Source organism: Hippoglossus hippoglossus, chromosome 6 (genome assembly GCF_009819705.1).
Source record: "Hippoglossus hippoglossus isolate fHipHip1 chromosome 6, fHipHip1.pri, whole genome shotgun sequence".
Classification (NCBI taxonomy): Eukaryota; Metazoa; Chordata; class Actinopteri; order Pleuronectiformes; family Pleuronectidae; genus Hippoglossus; species Hippoglossus hippoglossus.
The window spans coordinates 18247891-18264777 of NC_047156.1; the positions used below are offsets into that span (position 1 = coordinate 18247891).

A 16887-nucleotide genomic window follows, 5' to 3' on the forward strand; every position below is an offset into this window, starting at 1 on the left:
TATCTTGTATGTGATGACAATGGAAGCAAGAGTCCTTGGGGTCAATATGGAAGCTCTTTGAGCTGTGGTTTATGGCCGCTGAGTGATGAGAGAGGAGCCAGCAACCTCAGGTAGCTAGGGTATGGATTATTTGTTGAAATATTGATCCACGCACAGTTTAACTGAATGAGGATGTTTCCTTAATGTAGCTCATCTTCCGTTTCCTGGAGGAACACGTTTTAAGAATTTGCTGGAAGAGAATCTGAACAGGAAATTTAGAAAAGCTAATTCACGAATAACCTTTTAAGGTTGGATGCGTTGCTCTTGGGATGGCAATGTTGGTGTGTCAGTGGGACAGTTCACTTCTTTGATCCAAACTGAAATACCTCAACTAGCCTCTTGTATGGATTGGCAATCATGTTACCCAGATAACACATAACAATTACTTGTTTCGTAAGGCTTTGCCCTGTTAAGGACTTTGGAAATACTTTGGGGATTTTTAAGGCTCTCTGATTAGACTTTTATTTTGCTAGTTGTTGTTTTTCTTTAAAATGACTCATCTTGTTTGTCTTTGGTTGTTTTATTTCCTGTCTGTGTTTGGTTTCCCGCCTCAGTGATTGATGGCTCCCGTTGTGTCCAATTATGCCTGCCTCCCTTGTGTATTTAGTCTCCGTGCTCCCCGGTCTTCTTTGTCAGTTCATCTGTTTTGTTCCTTTCCCTGCTCCCTGGTGTTACCTCATACTTGGTGTAATTATTATTTCGTGTTCCTTAGTTTTTACCAGTTTCCCTGCCTTGTTGTTTGTTCAGTTTAGTCCAAACTAAAATAACAGGTCTGGACCAACAGACCAAAGTTTAGTCAAACCAAAAGAGAATCAACCATGATTTGGTTTGTTTGCAGTGTGAGAACACTTTTTTTTTGGACAGTTTTGACTTTTGGACCAATTGCAGGAAGTTGAGACAGCTAAACAATTAAACAACACAAAAAGAAAAAGAGAAGGAAGTCATGGTCTCTCCAGAAACTAAGTTGCCCAGGCCCCCAGAATTGCTGGAAGTCTCAAATGAGGTTTGGATGATGAGTAAGTTCACTTGGTGCATTCAAACCAGTGTGCCTGAAGTTGGTGATGCAGGTAGTAATACCATTATGATATTACTGTGGCAACAAAGTCAACAAAATAAACAGTTAATACATTTTCTCCATTCAAACGAGAAGACTATTTAAAAAAAAAAGAAAAAGAAAGCTCTTTATTCAAAAAAGTTAGTGTGCATAAAATAGCAGAATTGACAACAAGCCAATGTTAGATGCTGCGGTCTCCAAGCAAATCAAGTATAGGGAGATGCAGTCCACATAGGTGATGACGACACAACATATGCATGTCATACAAAAGTCTTTAGTGTGCTCCTTAACTCCAAAACTAATTGTATCAAATGTTTACAATCTAACAAAGACATAAAGTTTGATTCTGATCTTGGTCTAGACTTCAGTAGTGAAAATGCCCCAAGTTCCTTTTTGCTTGCCCACCAAGACTTTTACCATGTTTATTCAGTCTTGTCAGTTTTTTCAGATTGGATCTGCCTCGCTCCTGCACCTGCTTTTTTTCTGCACTACTTGTTTTGTGGGAAGTCTTCTCTTTTGGGTCCTGTAAAGCTTGCTGCACACCAGAGGATAATCAGGCCGATTTTAGACCCAATTTTCCCCTTCCAACAATCGAGGGGGCGTTTCCGACTTGTGTTCAGTCGGTGCCAATTATCTGCCCAAATAATCCTGAAGTGTGGGGGGTTAACAAAATAATCTTAATGCCACCGATAAAGTCGGAGACTCCCTGATCTCGATATGATAATCAGGTCCGACAGACATGGAGAGAGACTAGATGACCGGGAAGCATCACCAACCAGATGTTGCGTACTTTCACGGCTGTAACTAAAAACAACAACACATTTACTACTCAGCTCCAGCTCGGGCTGCAAAATGTATACGCCTTCGGCAAGTGTGTGGTCTGACGTTCTGGTCACATCATCCAGTTTGTGGTCTGAAGATTGTAAGATTAGTCTGTGGTCTCCCACATCGGTCCAGAGCTGAAAATCCTCATGTGCAACAGCCCTTAACCAAGAATCCTAACAGTTCATGTTGTGCCACCGCAAGTTGACATTCATGGTTTTGAGGTGAGCAACTGTTGGATTGATCACCATGAAATTTGTTTGAAGACATTTATGTCCCACTCGGAACGAATGGTGCTGATTTAGTGAATCCCTGACATTTCATGTGGTGTCGTCATTGGACTAAATTTTAATTTGTCCAACACTTTGGTTTACGACCAAATACAAATCTTCTGCTGTACTTTGTGTGTTGAATGCTAATTAGCAAGTATTAGCATGCTTACCTGCTAAACCAAGACACATACTTGTATAGAATATAATTGTAAAACATCAGCGTGTTAGCATTGTCATTGTTATGTACAGCTTGAGAACTAGCTTGGCTGTAGACTCGTAATCTTTTTACATTTAGGAAATTACGAAGAATCTTAATTTACAGTAGAGTCCATTAATAACTGTACTGAGATGAGACCCTGTGCTGGATTAAGAAGAAAGCTTAGTCAGCATCCAGACCATTTTCAGCTACCATCTCATAAATTGGTTAAATTGAACGTCACCACTTGACAAGATGATATCCATGTCTGACTACAGGCTCGGAGCTAGCTATTTCATTATATTTGCATATGCATATTTCCCATCTTGCTTACAGTGGCAAATTCACTTCCCAGCATGATACTGACGGATCCATGCATAGCTAATGTTCAACGTAAATTACGTTAATTGTTTTAAATCTTGACATATCAGCACGATTATACCTGTCTCAGCAGTGCGAGCAAATGTATTATTGATCAAAATGTTCACTGGTTAATGATAACCTTCCCTAGCAAGGATGGGGAGCACAGAGATGGATGCACAAGGAGAAAAAAATAGATTTTCCTACCTGGTCCATTCCGTTTTGATAAACCTCTTACCTTCCTCTCATCCTCGCTCTGGTTTGTCGCTTCATTCGGTTCATCAAACTGACAAGATACATGGCTCGCTGTCAGGTTCACGTCTTAACTAACCGGAGCCTCAGCCTCACTGAGAAGTGCTGTCCTGCGAAATGAGCAGGTTGAAGGGAAGACCGGGCGTTCTTAGAAGTGCCCTTGATGAGTAAGACTTCTGATGTCATGTAACATACTGAGTAATACGTCTTCTCTATGAAAGCCTCAGTCATCCTTTGGCTTTATCTTAATTGTTTCCCTGTCAGGTCTCAGAACTTATCAAACTGTACTGTATGTGTGTGGAGCCTTTCATAAAGTCTGCTTTGAACCAGATTAATATATATCTTTGTCATGGATAATGAATTAAAGGACTCTATAATGTGAAGGTTCTTGCTTGTGTGCTGAAAACACACATTCATCAGCCAACTCCACTCCTCCATACTGTTCTTTTAAGCCTGTTTGCCAGCTTCTGAGGCTTCTGGCAAAAGTTGAAGGAAAGATCTTTCTCTCATGTTTTGAAATACTTCTCACTCTCACCTTCACCACTGCATTTGCTTTTCAATGTTGTCGTGTTGACCGATGTTGTTTCTGTCTGCCCGACTGTGAGCCCGTCAGTGCTTGGATGATATACTTCAAATATACAGGGGACACACCGTAACTGCTCTATTGATATTCTGTCTTTCAAACCTACTGTCAAACAACCACCCAGTCTCCCATCAATACAACCACCTCCAGCAGCTTCTGAGAAGCCTCATCCTCCTGCTGGTTTAACTCCTCCATGAGTCTATAAACTCTGGGGGAGGGGGTGGCCCCATTTCCTACCTTCATTGGTTAACTCCACCAAGTGCATTACATTTTTATTGCCTTTTGTCTGTCTTTTACCAGGATTACGCAAAAACTACTGAATCGATTTTCTTGAAATTAGGTGGAAGGAAGGATGGGCCAAAGAAAATCGATTGCATTTTGGAATGGATCCGGAACAGGGGGCCGATCAGGAAATTGTGTTTTTATTTTTATTTTTTACATTTTTGCAGATCTCTTCAGGAATAATGCATAAATGTTGGTGAACAAAAGCAGGCATACTTAATGGCCTGATATCCATGAGTGTGTTCAATTTGGTGCGGCATGATTAAATTTAAGGGGCCTGTTGAGCCGTGGTGGAGGTATGCACTCTACTGAGCGCCATTAGTTAAAGATGCATGTCATGTTTCTGGAGTCTACTTACAAAAGTCTCTGTTGTTAACTCTGTTGAAAATAAATGCTGTCATACACTTCAGTTGGATCACGTTTAATTGAACTGTATGATTGTGTCTGAGCTGCTCTTATCAGTGCCAGTAGAAAGCAGTTTCCACTCATGTGGCTCTGATAGACCTACTGTCGGAGAAACGTCACAGTGAACACATCACCTGAGTTGGTGGATGCAGGAACCGAGCTAACAGGCAGATGAACACGGGATTTACAACATTACATTACATTACATTTCATTTAGCTGACGCTTTTATCCAAAGCGACTTACAATAAGCGCATTCAGCCATGAGGGTACAAACCCAGAACAACAAGAATCAAGAAAGTACAATTTCTTCAAAAAAGCAAAACTACAAAGTGCTATAAGTAAGTGCCATTTAAGTGCTACTAAATTGTTGGTTTAAAATTGTATTCAAGGTATAGTCGGAAGAGATGTGTTTTTAGTTTGCGGCGGAAGATGTGTAGACTTTCTGCTGTCCTGATGTCAATGGGGAGCTCATTCCACCATTTAGGAGCCAGGACAGCAGACAGTCGTGATTTTGTTGAGTGTTTAGCTCGCAGTGAGAAGCAGAGCGGAGTGAACGGGCTGGGGTGTAACGTTTGACCATGTCCTGGATGTAGACTGGACCCGATCCGTTCGCAGCACGGTACGCAAGCACTAATGTTTTGAAACGGATGCGGGCAGCCACTGGTAACCAGTGAAGGGAGCGGAGGAGCGGAGTAGTGTGAGTGAATTTAGGTTAAAGACCAGTCGAGCTGCTGCATTCTGGATGAGCTGCAGAGGTCGGATGGCACTAGCAGGTAGACCTGCCAGGAGGGAGTTACAATAGTCTTGGCGTGAGATGACCAGGGCCTGGACCATCACCATCAAGTGACCAGTGAACTTCAAATAAATGTTTATTTTGCTCAGTTTCTGTTTGTTATAACTTTACTCAGTTACATTTCTCTACAAATAACATGTCCATCTTTTATTAAAGGTGTATATTATTTACATCTTCTTTGTCTTTTCCTTTGTTTTGATATTTTCATTTTCAATTTTATTGACTATTTAAAAAAACTATACTTTCACTTGTTCTCTTGAATAACTCTATTCCAACAATTTAGCTTGAACTATTTTTGTTTTGATGCTTTTCTGCATGCTGATGGCTGATTATTGCAGATTTAGGTACATCTTATAAGTCTTATACTCATCTGTCATTTCAGTTTACCTATGAAAAGCAAACTAATCTGAAAATAATGTATTTAAGTATATAAGTTTATTTGGGACCCAAAAAAGCTTTTAAGGGGCCCTGAAAGTTTTGTTTTATGCAAAGTATTATACTAAAATACTAAATACTTCAATGATGAGGTACAATACACAATATAAGGTCACATATTGCTCTCTGTGAATTTCACAGTTTTACCCAAGTAACATTTAAAAACAATGTAAAGTAACATTTTGCTTTATAATCAACTTGCACTAGAAAACTTTGCATGGTCTGCTCACATATTCTCTCTCGGCTTTCTTCCAGGTTATGAGTGGGAATATCAGTGAGGTGAGTTCATATCATTCTTACACCTGGTACCAGATGTAATTAACCGCATGAGGCCATCCTGAAACTCTAAATGTCCTTTGCACATTAACTGTTGTTTACTTTCCTCAAGTAAAGAGGAAATTGATGACTTTGCACTGCCTAATAATGCATAGACCTTAGTTTGTGACCCTTTTTACTCTGTGTTGGGCCATTTGCCTCTGAACTGTTTATGCCTGGGCTTTAAATCGCTATTGAACATCACTGATGCCAAGTGGTGCAAGCAATAACATGAATAATCCATTGGCAGTTCCTGTTAGACCGAAAGAGAATGAGAGCTCAATTACCATCATACTCAGGGGGAGTAAAACCAGGCAGTAACGCCGTAAGCCTTTCTCCCTAAAAACTGAATATGCTTTACATATTGCAGTTGTAAACATCCATCTTACAGAGGACGGTAATTAAAGGTGTTCAATAATATCTGTGAGCATTTCACTGTAAATCACAGGAGAAATAAATTGACCTTTTCTTCTTTTTTGCTTGCGATTTGTTTTGTATTCACACAGCAAATCAAGAAATGCACTTGCCTAACCTTTAAAGATGCTTCTGTAAGTGGGAGTAGTAATAGACAAAGTAGTAAAAGACAAACTTCTATCTTGGACCAGAGCCAATTCATAAAGCATCCTTATAAACTACAGCAGGTCACCCAACCCTGAGTAGGAGGAGAATATCCCGAGGCTTGAAATGATCGACCATTTTGACCAAAACCAGAATAAACAAAATCCTATTCTACTATTCTTACAGTGCAATACAACTATTAACTGTCTAATGTGCAGATCTTTTGGAGAAACTCTGCTTTGAGAGCTTCCACATCATGAAATTGAGCGTTAGATTTCTAAAACAACTGCTCACTTCCCCGTTCCTTGGCAAGAAAAAAGGGAGATACATCTAAGGCTCCTCAGACCATTTTAAATTCATCATGCAGACCTACTGCGGATTCCAGGCACGTCCGTCAATCTGCCTGTGAAATGAAAAGCCAGAGGCGACTGACCCAGACACATCAGCTCCTTTTTTGGACATCTAACACTTTCTAAAGTCCTCATACTCACACATTGATTTCTTATTTTCAGCTTGCTGCTGCCTTCTCGGACGCGGCTCATGCTCAGACTTTGTGTGGAGTGAGTGGGCAACAAGTAGCCTGCAGGGCTATTGCATTTATTTTTCATCAATACTTTAAAAGAGGTTCTCTTAATATAAAGTAGATTTTTATAGCTAAAAATATATATATCTACTTTTAAAGCAGCAAGCCACATCACAGAGATGTGGGGCGTTTTTCAATTCATCCTCATTACAAGCACACATGATTCACAGCCATTACAGACAGTATCATGGGTAACAATAAAACGGTTTAATCATCTCAAAGTGTACAAAAATTGATAAAATATCAATTTCCCCCACGTTTAAATGCTTATACATTTTATTTTCTGTCAAACATTGAAACCACAGCTTTTGCTTTCTTATATCTGATTACATTGTTACAATCTTTAATCAATAGTGCAAATGTTTGATGATCCAGTCTTGATGGCTTGATTAGAAACTAACGGCTCTCTGTGACACTGTTGAGATCTTGGTAAGGTTCATGAAATGTTCGGGTTCAAACAGAATCTACACATCTGATTGGATGAACCAAGTGCAGGATGAGTCTTGATGACATTCGATACTGTTTTACAAGAACAGAAAGGAGAGACTTTCATGTAAAAACACTCCGATACTGACTGTAAATCCTACTATAGCAAGCAATGCTTAAAAAAAGTCCCATACCAGAGTACATGAAATGTTAGTCTTATGTGAAACATCAAAAGTGCTTCCAACAACAAATACTGATCAGATTCTACTACAAGTTGGAAGTACGATTAATGAATACTTTCATGTTCAATAAAGAATGACAATCATTCTTATGCAGCTAAGAAGTACCTAAACATAATAACAACCCTTTTCTATGATACTGCATAGTCAAAAAGACTAATACAAAGCCTGTATGAAAAATTATATTAAAACAACTCTAATAAAATACTCTGGATAAGAAAATCGTATTTAAGTACCCTGCGGAGTGTCGTTTTTTCACAAAGACCTTGGACACTTTTTACAATGTGATGGCAGGATCTTTCTCTGAACACAACAATAATATTATATATATATATAATATTATTATTATTATTATTATTATTATTAACCTGATTGTCTGAAAATACGTGTCTTTATCTTCAGATATTATTTCAAAAATCTCTGCAAGGCAAAGTGGATTCAGTACATTTTCAACCATGGAGCATTTGTTGTGTTCATTGGACAGATATGTACCATCATTAGTTTCACTCAAATAAAAAATAAACCTGTTGGACAGACAAATGTTCCTCATTCAAACAATCTTGATATGTAGTTTGTAAACAGATGATTATTCAGTGTTGACCTGAGTCTGTTTCTCGTCCAGCTAGTCGACTCCACAGGAGTGTCTTCAATCCAAGAATCTTCACCCAGAGAGACGTTATTCATGGGGTGGTATTTAAGAGCCGGCCGGATTGTCGTCTTTGTGCGACGTCCTGTTGATGATGCTCTGTTTTAGCCTCTTGGTAAAAAGGTGGCTGGCTCTTCCACAGTAGGTGTGTGTGGTGGTCTGCAGCGACGCTTCTAGAGGCTGAAGAAGGTACGCCTCCATGTTCTTCCCAAACTGGTACTGTGATGTAAAGGAACACGTGCAGGTATTAGATTTCTGATTTCACACATATGATCACAGAAAGGTCCTTTAGTATTACAGTGTTGTACAACTTGTACAGTAATGTGTCATCGTTGGCTTTCTCCTGCTGAAGACATAAGTCAAGAAAGTTTTTTTTAAGGAGATATATGGTTCTGTTTCAGTTTGTCTTTCCTCTAGTGTGTTGAAGATGTTTTGTATGTATAACCTTTGCAAAGTTAAAATCCTCGAGGTCCGCAGTAGACAGAACAGAACACACTGCTCCTGAAGCACCTCGTAAGTAATCCAGCTGATACTTCCTTATTATCGGGATGCAGTTATCGACAGTTTGAGGAAATTGATGTTTTCTGAACATTAGAGCATGTAAACCTTTCTAAGCAACATCCCACGTGAACATTACGAACCTGAATATCTGTATAATATCTCCTTTAAACCAAAGCATCTGAGTTAATACCTGTGCTATTCATTAAGAGAAAATAACTGCATTCAAATCAGATGAATTAATAAACGTTTGGCATTTGATTCACATTTGTTAATTCGGGGTGTGCTTGGATGATAAATACTTTATCCCAACTAAACAAGAAAGGGCTCAGTGAGGTGTTACAGCAGTGGTGAGAGCTTCAACTGCAGCCTTACAGATAAGCTTCATTATTCAATGCTCTTGTGTCACAGAGTAAAGCTCTTCAGCCAGTTGATAACAACACTTCTGCTACATGCATAATGTAAATCAAGATGCGGGCATTTTATTTATTGTTTTCAAACGAGGTAAACCATTGTTTTAAAGCTGCAGTAAATGCGAAGGAAATCACTATTTTACAGCACTGATTTGACTGTAATTTCACCAGGCATCAGGTTACTCAAAGCACACTTTCTTTATTATCATTCATATAGTGCAGTGGGCAATAAAACACCATTAACAGCCTCCTATCGATTTTTTATGTGGATGCTGCTGGTACGTTGTCCACACAGCCATCATGTCTCAAACTAGCATCAGCACTAAAAATTTTACTACTCTTCTGTGGGCTTGGCTGGGTAATGGTAGTGCCCTTTATTGCGAGCTCCTCGGCTAGCTGGGCGAGCCCGCCATGGGAGCCAGACTGACTAAGGAGCTCTTGGTGGGATGGAAATGAGTTTCCCTCAGAATTGCCTGCTCCAGGCATTCGGATGCTGTCCTCAAAGGGCTGAGTGGGAACAATGTGGGTGGGGGGCCTAAGGAGCTGGACCAACAGGAAGAGTTGATAAAAGCACCAACAAAATGTGGCTTATAACTACAAAAGGATGAAACACTCTTCAGCTACACCAGGCTCTGGTGTAATAAGATAAACTACAAAGCTCCATATCTTACATCTATCTACTTAATACAGGTCACGTTTCACTATAACAAATGACAAACCGAAGCATTCCTCAACCTCTGAAAATCAAGTGAAATATGGTATGTGCTGTCTCGGATGCAGTGTGTGTGTCTGTGCTGTCGGAGAGACTGATGGAGACGTGGGGGGGCCGAGTGCCCCATAATGAAGCCCGCTCGTTTACTTAATGGCTGAGAACATTGCCCGCACTGATAGTGGCCAGGCTGGGCCCTGTGGCGGTAATGGATGGAGACCAGCTAATGAAGCTTCCCTTGCTTTCCTGCCTGCATGTTGACCAGAGTGCTGAAATCAACAAGAGCAGATCGAAGGTGTGCAGAGAGAGAGAGAGAGAGAGAGAGAGAGAGAGAGAGAGAGAGAGAGACTTTCCTGCTCAGTGATGACGGTCACTGATGATGCAATAAAAAAGTGAACAACATATAAAGCAAGTCTGAGTGATCCTTGTCTTTACACAGCCAAGCACTGGCAGTGCTCTGCTGGGTGTCATTCAGGATGCTAGCATTCAAACACAACCAAAAAATAAGTCAGTCTTTAAAAGAAAAGAAAACGTGACTAGCTATGCGTTTTGGGGAAAGTAATGGACAAATGCAGTGTGGATTTTGGTGTTGTAATGGGATTTGAAAACAATAACAAAAACATAAAATAATCTCAGTCCACTGTGAACAATTATGTTTCCCTTTCTTTTAACTTTGTCATAATAAAAAACACCAATATGTGATAATAAACAAGGACAGAATGAGCCTAAAAATTCAGTTCTTAATAAGATTTTTGGAGTCAAATGATTTTTGGTCATGATGATCGACTTGTTTAAAAAATAGAAGGCACTCAGTACAGAGCATACCTATAACAAGGCATTCCCCTTATGAAACCACATTTAAAGTAAATAAATACAAATTCTTTTTTGGATCTGCACCACATTGCAAACACTTTTTGTCTGAGAAAAATGAAAAAAAAAACACCCTCACACAGTTCGAAATGTTAAAGTAAGTGGAGGAAAATCCTGGATCTGCACCAAAATTGAATGGGTTCTTCCCTAAATCATACCACATCCTTCTACCAAGTTTCTTGGTAATCCATCTGGAAGTTTTGTGTAATCCTGCAAACTAATTGATCTAGAAGAATCCGGAGCTCCTGGACCAGTTTGACACAACGATAATACGTCATGTCCCCAATGAAACATCAGCACTAACACCTTGAATTTAACGGACGTGTCAAATGTGCAACAGACTCAGTGAATCTTTGCGCTACAGCTGACAACATCTCAAGCAAACCATCCACTGGTCGAAACCAGGTAGGGCTGATTTGTCTGCTTTGGGAGAGCTGAGACAGAATGACGGAAATGTTTAACAGACTATTGATTAAGCACGGGTGGATGGGAACATCCATAAGAGAAAAGCAATGGCCTGGAGAGCCTATTGATAACATAATGACTAGTAAATGTTTCTCCAAATAGTCTGGTCTGCTTCCACAACTGTTCCCTAAAGAAACAGAGGCACCAGAGAGAAAGTCTATAAAAAATATTCACCAGAATAAACAAAGCCTTTCCAATACTACATCCTTAAACATGTTCTATTGTATTTGTCTGAAGGACCATTAACACATTTTTCTTTGAAAGAATAAATATGCTCAATTCTTTTCAAAAACCTTCAGCAAGACTTGGTGATTGCTAAGAAACAAGAGCCCTTCAGGAAATACACATTTTCTTTTTATTCTACTGGGGGGGCTCAAAGAAACCACGGACCTGTGACTAGCTGAAGCTCTCCTTACCTTTTGGATGGCTTCGTAGACGGCTCGAAACGCTGGCTGCTTGTCATCATGGTACACTCCCCTGTTACCATGGAGAATGAAGACACCTTCTTGTTCAGCCTGTTGACAGTTGCTGCCATAGATACAGTGGTCTGGACGGTAGTTCCACTGGCAGGGAAACACATACAGGCTCTCTGTAATGCAGCAAGAGGCAGGGTTGGGCTGATTATTATAAATAACTAAATGTATTCAAAAGAAGCCAGTCAAATCAAATATTTGTTTATTCAATAGGAAATGTCCCAAAGAACAACCAAAATGTCCTGAGTGAAGACTCGTTTGTGTCTTGAGCATATTGAAAATATCAGTGTGTACCTGGGTTATGATGGAATATGATATTTAGTAGGTCCTGGTCGCCCCACGTGATATTGAGTTTATACTTCTGGAGAAGAGGCATCAGAATTTCCTCCCACCGCAGTGAAACTGTGGTCATGTCATTCTAGAAAAATAAGATATAGCATTCAGACAGCATTCATATTATTTTGCATCAGGAAAACATAAACCTGCAATTTTATTAAATGATTCCCTTTTTTGACACTTCACCTCAACTCAAACACACTGTTTATTTCTGTCAAACAAGTCTGCTCATTGTGAGGCTTATTAAAAAGAAATAACAAGAGTGACATCAACTGGTCAATGTCGGTGGTGCAGCTACTCCCGAGACCCTTTTATTGCCCAAGATCTCCTTTCACACATCTCGAAATACTTCCCAATTAAGAGAATGTAGATTTTTAACAGAACTGGAAAATACAACACTATATTACTCCACAGATGGAATATTCTTTACAACAAATATTAAGTTATTACTGGTAACTGACACATTGACACAATACGCATTAAATAGTGAGTAATATTCTTATCAACTTTGAGCCAAACTTTTCTATGAAACATTCCTTTGAAATGTTAATATGGCAAGCCGGCCCAGTCTAGGTAATCAATGGAAAAAACACTGTTTAATCTGTGCCTTCAAAAGTGACGTCTCATCCATATGTTGTATTTAACGGTGTCGACCATTATGATGCACTAGTATATTAAACTGAGCGGTTTGAATACTGCACACTGCTAGATAGTTACACATAATTAAAAAATCTACCTGAAAGTTACCTTAAAAAAGTTCTCCCTGAGGCGAGTCATGTTCATGAGCATGACACCTGAGTTGATGCCTGTCTTGCCATAATAAGGGTGACGGGCGAAACGGTTGTACCAGCCGATGCGTGGCTCCTCGTGCTCTGGAGCCATGGCAGCTAAGTGGCTTGAACTGAACTGAGAAAGCAAAGCCCACATGTCCTCGACGGGGCGCAGGAAAAGGATATCTGTGTCCACATACAGCAAAGAATCCACCTCCTTCAGGATCAGCTGGAAATAAAACAGAGATATTCTTATAATGTGCTGCCCTTTTATAACCATTACAAATCATACAGTATATGTAGAAGATGACTCCAGACTAACTGGCAGGAAGAGTCTCTGAGAAGCACAAGGTTTGAAGAGCTTCTTCCACTCCTTTGCATTCTCCTCGGGAAAAGTGATGGGATAGATGGTGAACTTAAACTTGGTCTGAACTGTTCTGGGCCAGGAGTCCAGCTTTAAGAGAAGATAAACACAAAGATCCCAGAATGTTTTTGTCATAACTGAACCATGGCTTAGAAACTCAAGCAAATGAAAACGAAGTGCATGAAAGTTCTGATGATGTTGAAGAGGACAATGGGAAGGACACTCACAGCACTTCTGAAGCTGACATGTAGATTATCCTCGGCAAAGATGTAAAAGTGCAGAGGCTTTTTGCTGAAGAGAACAGCAGACTTCAGCATGGTGAGAGTCTCCTCTAGCCTGGGGCCACAGGCCACCACAGCCAGGTGACTCCTGTCATCGATAGGTTCTTTGACAGCAGCACCTGACCTCACTCTACGAGCAGAGACGAAATTAGATTATTCAGTAATTGACCCAGAAAAAAAGATTTTAAACATAAAACAGATTGGATTCAGTGACATGATCAGGAGTGAACAAAGGAATGAGGCTCAGCTGACTGACACTCAGCCCTGTAGGGTTGGAACTGCCATTAGATTTAATGAAGAGATGTAGAAAAGGATTATTACTCGTGCTTTGTGCTGCTTTCAAGTGTTCCCTGTGAAGTACCACTTTCAACTTTGGAAATCATAAATGTAGCCTGTCACATATTGTGAAACAAATTTTTCACCATAACTCTGTATAAATGTCATAGTGTGGCAGATCAAATGGTAGCAAGACAGATTCCATAAAAGCTGTGTTATCATACTCTTTGTAACCGTGAGATAACACTGAGAATTTGTAACATAGAAAAGCTAATGCTGCACCCATGACTGTATTACTGTAATCTGTCAATGAATTATTGACAGACTTCATAAATATACAAATTACAACCTGGGTTTATTGCCAAGCACGCTTACACATTAAAGGAATTTGCTGTGGTATGTTTGTGCATCAGCATAAATGTAAAAATAGGGAACTGTATAAAAAGTATTATAAACACTATAAAAAACAAGATGTGCAAGATGAATGATAGACATTTATAGTTTGATCGTTATTAGCCATGGGAAGTTTCACAGTTGAGGTGAGGATATTTATGCAGTGTAATAATGGGGTCCTGGGTCTAATATATATAATTCATATTTTATGCATTACTTTTGTATGTATTTCTATAAATATAAATGTATAGTGGAGTATGTAAGAGAGGCATTCTATGACAAAAATAACAGAGTTAAAGTTTATGATGTAATGTAAAGTATTTTCTCTCAGATCATCACTTTTCTTTTTCCATCTTTCACTCCTCATGATCTGAGCTGACTTTACAGAGTCAGGTTTATATTAACACATTGGCTGAGTTGTCAGCATGTGTGACTTCTGACAACTGCTGGTGACTATGTGTTCAATATCTCAAAGCACAAGGTACACTGGGAAATCAGCAACAGGCCCATCCTTTATTTTGAACTGTGGGTGAAGTAGGTGAAAGTTGCACATTGAAATCTGAGGATCATAAATCAGGTCGTTTATAGAGATGCACAAAATCAGTCATACCTAAGAGTAGAGTCCAAAAAGCAGCTCAATCCACAAACATCAGCAGGCAGTCTCCAATATGGACTCCAGTAAGAAACTGACAGTGATTTACACCTGTCAGAATGAAAACGTGAGCTTTGCGATCCTCAAATTCACATTAACTTTGGAACAACAGAACCAGATGTCTCCTGAACGGCCCACTACAGAGTTAGTTGTTAAACAGACGGTTGTGCTTTAAATCCAACCAAAGGCAAATGAGGAGTGTGTTAGCTTCAGTGTTAATGGTTAATCAGGTATCCAGCTAACGTTAGCTAGGAGGAGCTAGCTAATAAGAGATGTAATTCTGAACACATACAGTTACAGACAGACAGGGGGGAACACAGCACATTACACATTCATTATATATAAAATGGCCCAGGCCTTGTTTATTACTATCCGCCCCTAAGCTAACACAAGCTAGTTTTATAACTTAGTAGTAACATAAGTGAACCTTAGCCGTAGCGAATGCTAGATTTACCCACATTATTCATCTCAAAGATATCTTAACTTAGCAGCCAGAGCTAACTAGTGCTACTGTCAGTGGTGAAATGAATTGAAGCGACACAGCCAGCTAAGCTAAGCTAAGCTACCTGTCAAGCCCGTCTTCACCGCGGTCCCGGAGGCCTGCCAGCCCCGGTCCTTTCCTGAGAAGGTGCCCGGTGTCATGACTGCTCCTCCCCGGTATCCCCTGCTCTCTGACGTCCCTCCACTCCTCCCTGTCCTCCAAGGTGGAGGCTAGTTTACTGAACACGTAGAGCAGTGAGCACAGGGTGAGGACCACGCACAGGAGAAATGCGTGAAGGTAGCATCGCATTTTGCGTTACAGGTTTTAAACGCTAAAGAATCATTTTTGTTGATCTTAGCCACCATCTGATGAACGAACTCCCACCATGGATCCTCTGAAGTCAGGAGCTAAGCCGAAGAGCACAGTTGGTGTTTACACTTTCAGCCCCGCCCACTCACACGCGTGTGTTGGGTTTGATCCGGTTTGATCAACCATCTGTCATTACAGTGTGTGTGTGTGTGCGTGTGTGTGTGTGTATGAGTGTGTGAGAGAGAGAGAGAGAGAGAGGGTGTGTGTGTGTGTGTTATAGAGAGAGTGTGTGTGTCTATGTCTGAGAGAGAGAGAGAGTGTGAGTGTCTGTGTGTGTGTGTGTGTGTGTGTGTGTGAGACATAGAGAGAGAGAGAGAGAGTGTGTGTGTGTGTGTGTGTGTGTGTGTGTGTTATAGAGAGTGTGTGTGTCTATGTCTGAGAGAGAGAGAGTGTGAGTATCTGTGTGTGTGTGTGAGACATAGAGAGAGAGGGAGTGTGTGTGAGAGAAAGAGAGAGTGTGTGTCTATGTCTGAGGGAGAGAGAGAGAGAGAGAGAGAGAGAGAGAGAGAGAGAGAGAGAGAGAGTCTGTCTATGTCTGAGAGAGAGTGAGTGAGTGTTTGTGATTAAGACTGAAAGTGTGTTTTCATTTTTGTGTTAAGATAATATTAGAGTGCATAATCATGTGTTTATTTGAAAATCAGACAAGAAATTAGCCGACTGAAAGGTTGAGAGGTCTAGAAACCCTGTGGTTGTGTGATTTGTTTGAAAGTCGAGGCAGTCTGCTGAACTGAACCAACAGGGTTCTATCCGTTAGCTCTTATCAATCTTCTCTCCTCTCCTCCTCGAGGGCTACGGGCCCGCTAACAGAGTCCAAGAAGTCCGTAAGTGCTACAGCGGCAGATTAATGAACGTGCCGTGGCCGGCGGGAAAGTCTCAGCTCTGAGGGCAGCCCGTCTTGTTAGATCCCTGAAAGCGACACAACTCGCGACAGTGTCTGTGTGAGAATGTATGTGAGAGAGACAGAGTGTATGTGTGTGTGTGTGAGCGAGAAAGAGTCTATGTGTCTTTGTGAGAGAGAGAAAGTGTGTGTGAGTGAGAGAGAGAATGATATTATATTCAATGCCAATTCTCAAAGTATAAGGACAAGAGTGACAGGTAATAATAAAACACACAGTCCAGTGAAGCATGTTCACTTATTTGACGGATCTGAACTAACGAAGCAACTTAAAGACCAAGTCTGTTACGTTTCCTGCCTTGATTTTATAAAACTTAATCAGTCATGATGTGAAAACATAGTTATCAAATTCAACATACAATCCATAATATGGAAACATTT

General features: G+C 40.3%; 1 protein-coding gene across 2 annotated transcripts; it reads right to left on the minus strand.

The window, feature by feature from the left end:
• Nucleotides 1–7135: 7135 nt before the first annotated feature.
• Nucleotides 7136–15707, minus strand: LOC117762815 (glucoside xylosyltransferase 1-like). 2 transcript variants are annotated; one of them, XM_034587439.1, is made up of 8 exons: nucleotides 15328–15707; nucleotides 14720–14812; nucleotides 13387–13570; nucleotides 13118–13249; nucleotides 12773–13024; nucleotides 11984–12107; nucleotides 11633–11805; nucleotides 7136–8480 (listed from the first exon to the last, which is right to left on the minus strand). In XM_034587439.1, the coding sequence occupies exons 1-8, from the start codon at nucleotides 15549–15551 to the stop codon at nucleotides 8310–8312; spliced, it is 1353 nt and encodes a 450-aa protein (XP_034443330.1). In that variant the 5' UTR covers nucleotides 15552–15707; the 3' UTR covers nucleotides 7136–8309. The 2 variants fall into 2 exon arrangements, with proteins under 2 accessions (XP_034443330.1, XP_034443331.1); XM_034587440.1 differs by lacking the exon at nucleotides 14720–14812 and having other exon boundaries at nucleotides 7143–8480; nucleotides 15328–15662.
• Nucleotides 15708–16887: the final 1180 nt, after the last annotated feature.

Excerpts from the sequence above, each read along its gene's own strand:
- LOC117762815 (XM_034587439.1), bottom strand. The coding sequence starts at position 15,551 with ATGCGATGCTACCTTCACGCATTTCTCCTGTGCGTGGTCCTCACCCTG. Across the intron at positions 14,813-15,327 it reads GGTGAAGACGGGCTTGACAG|GTGTAAATCACTGTCAGTTT; the intron begins GTAGCTTAGCTT and ends TCATTCTGACAG. Across the intron at positions 13,571-14,719 it reads TTTTTGGACTCTACTCTTAG|AGTGAGGTCAGGTGCTGCTG; the intron begins GTATGACTGATT and ends CTCTGCTCGTAG.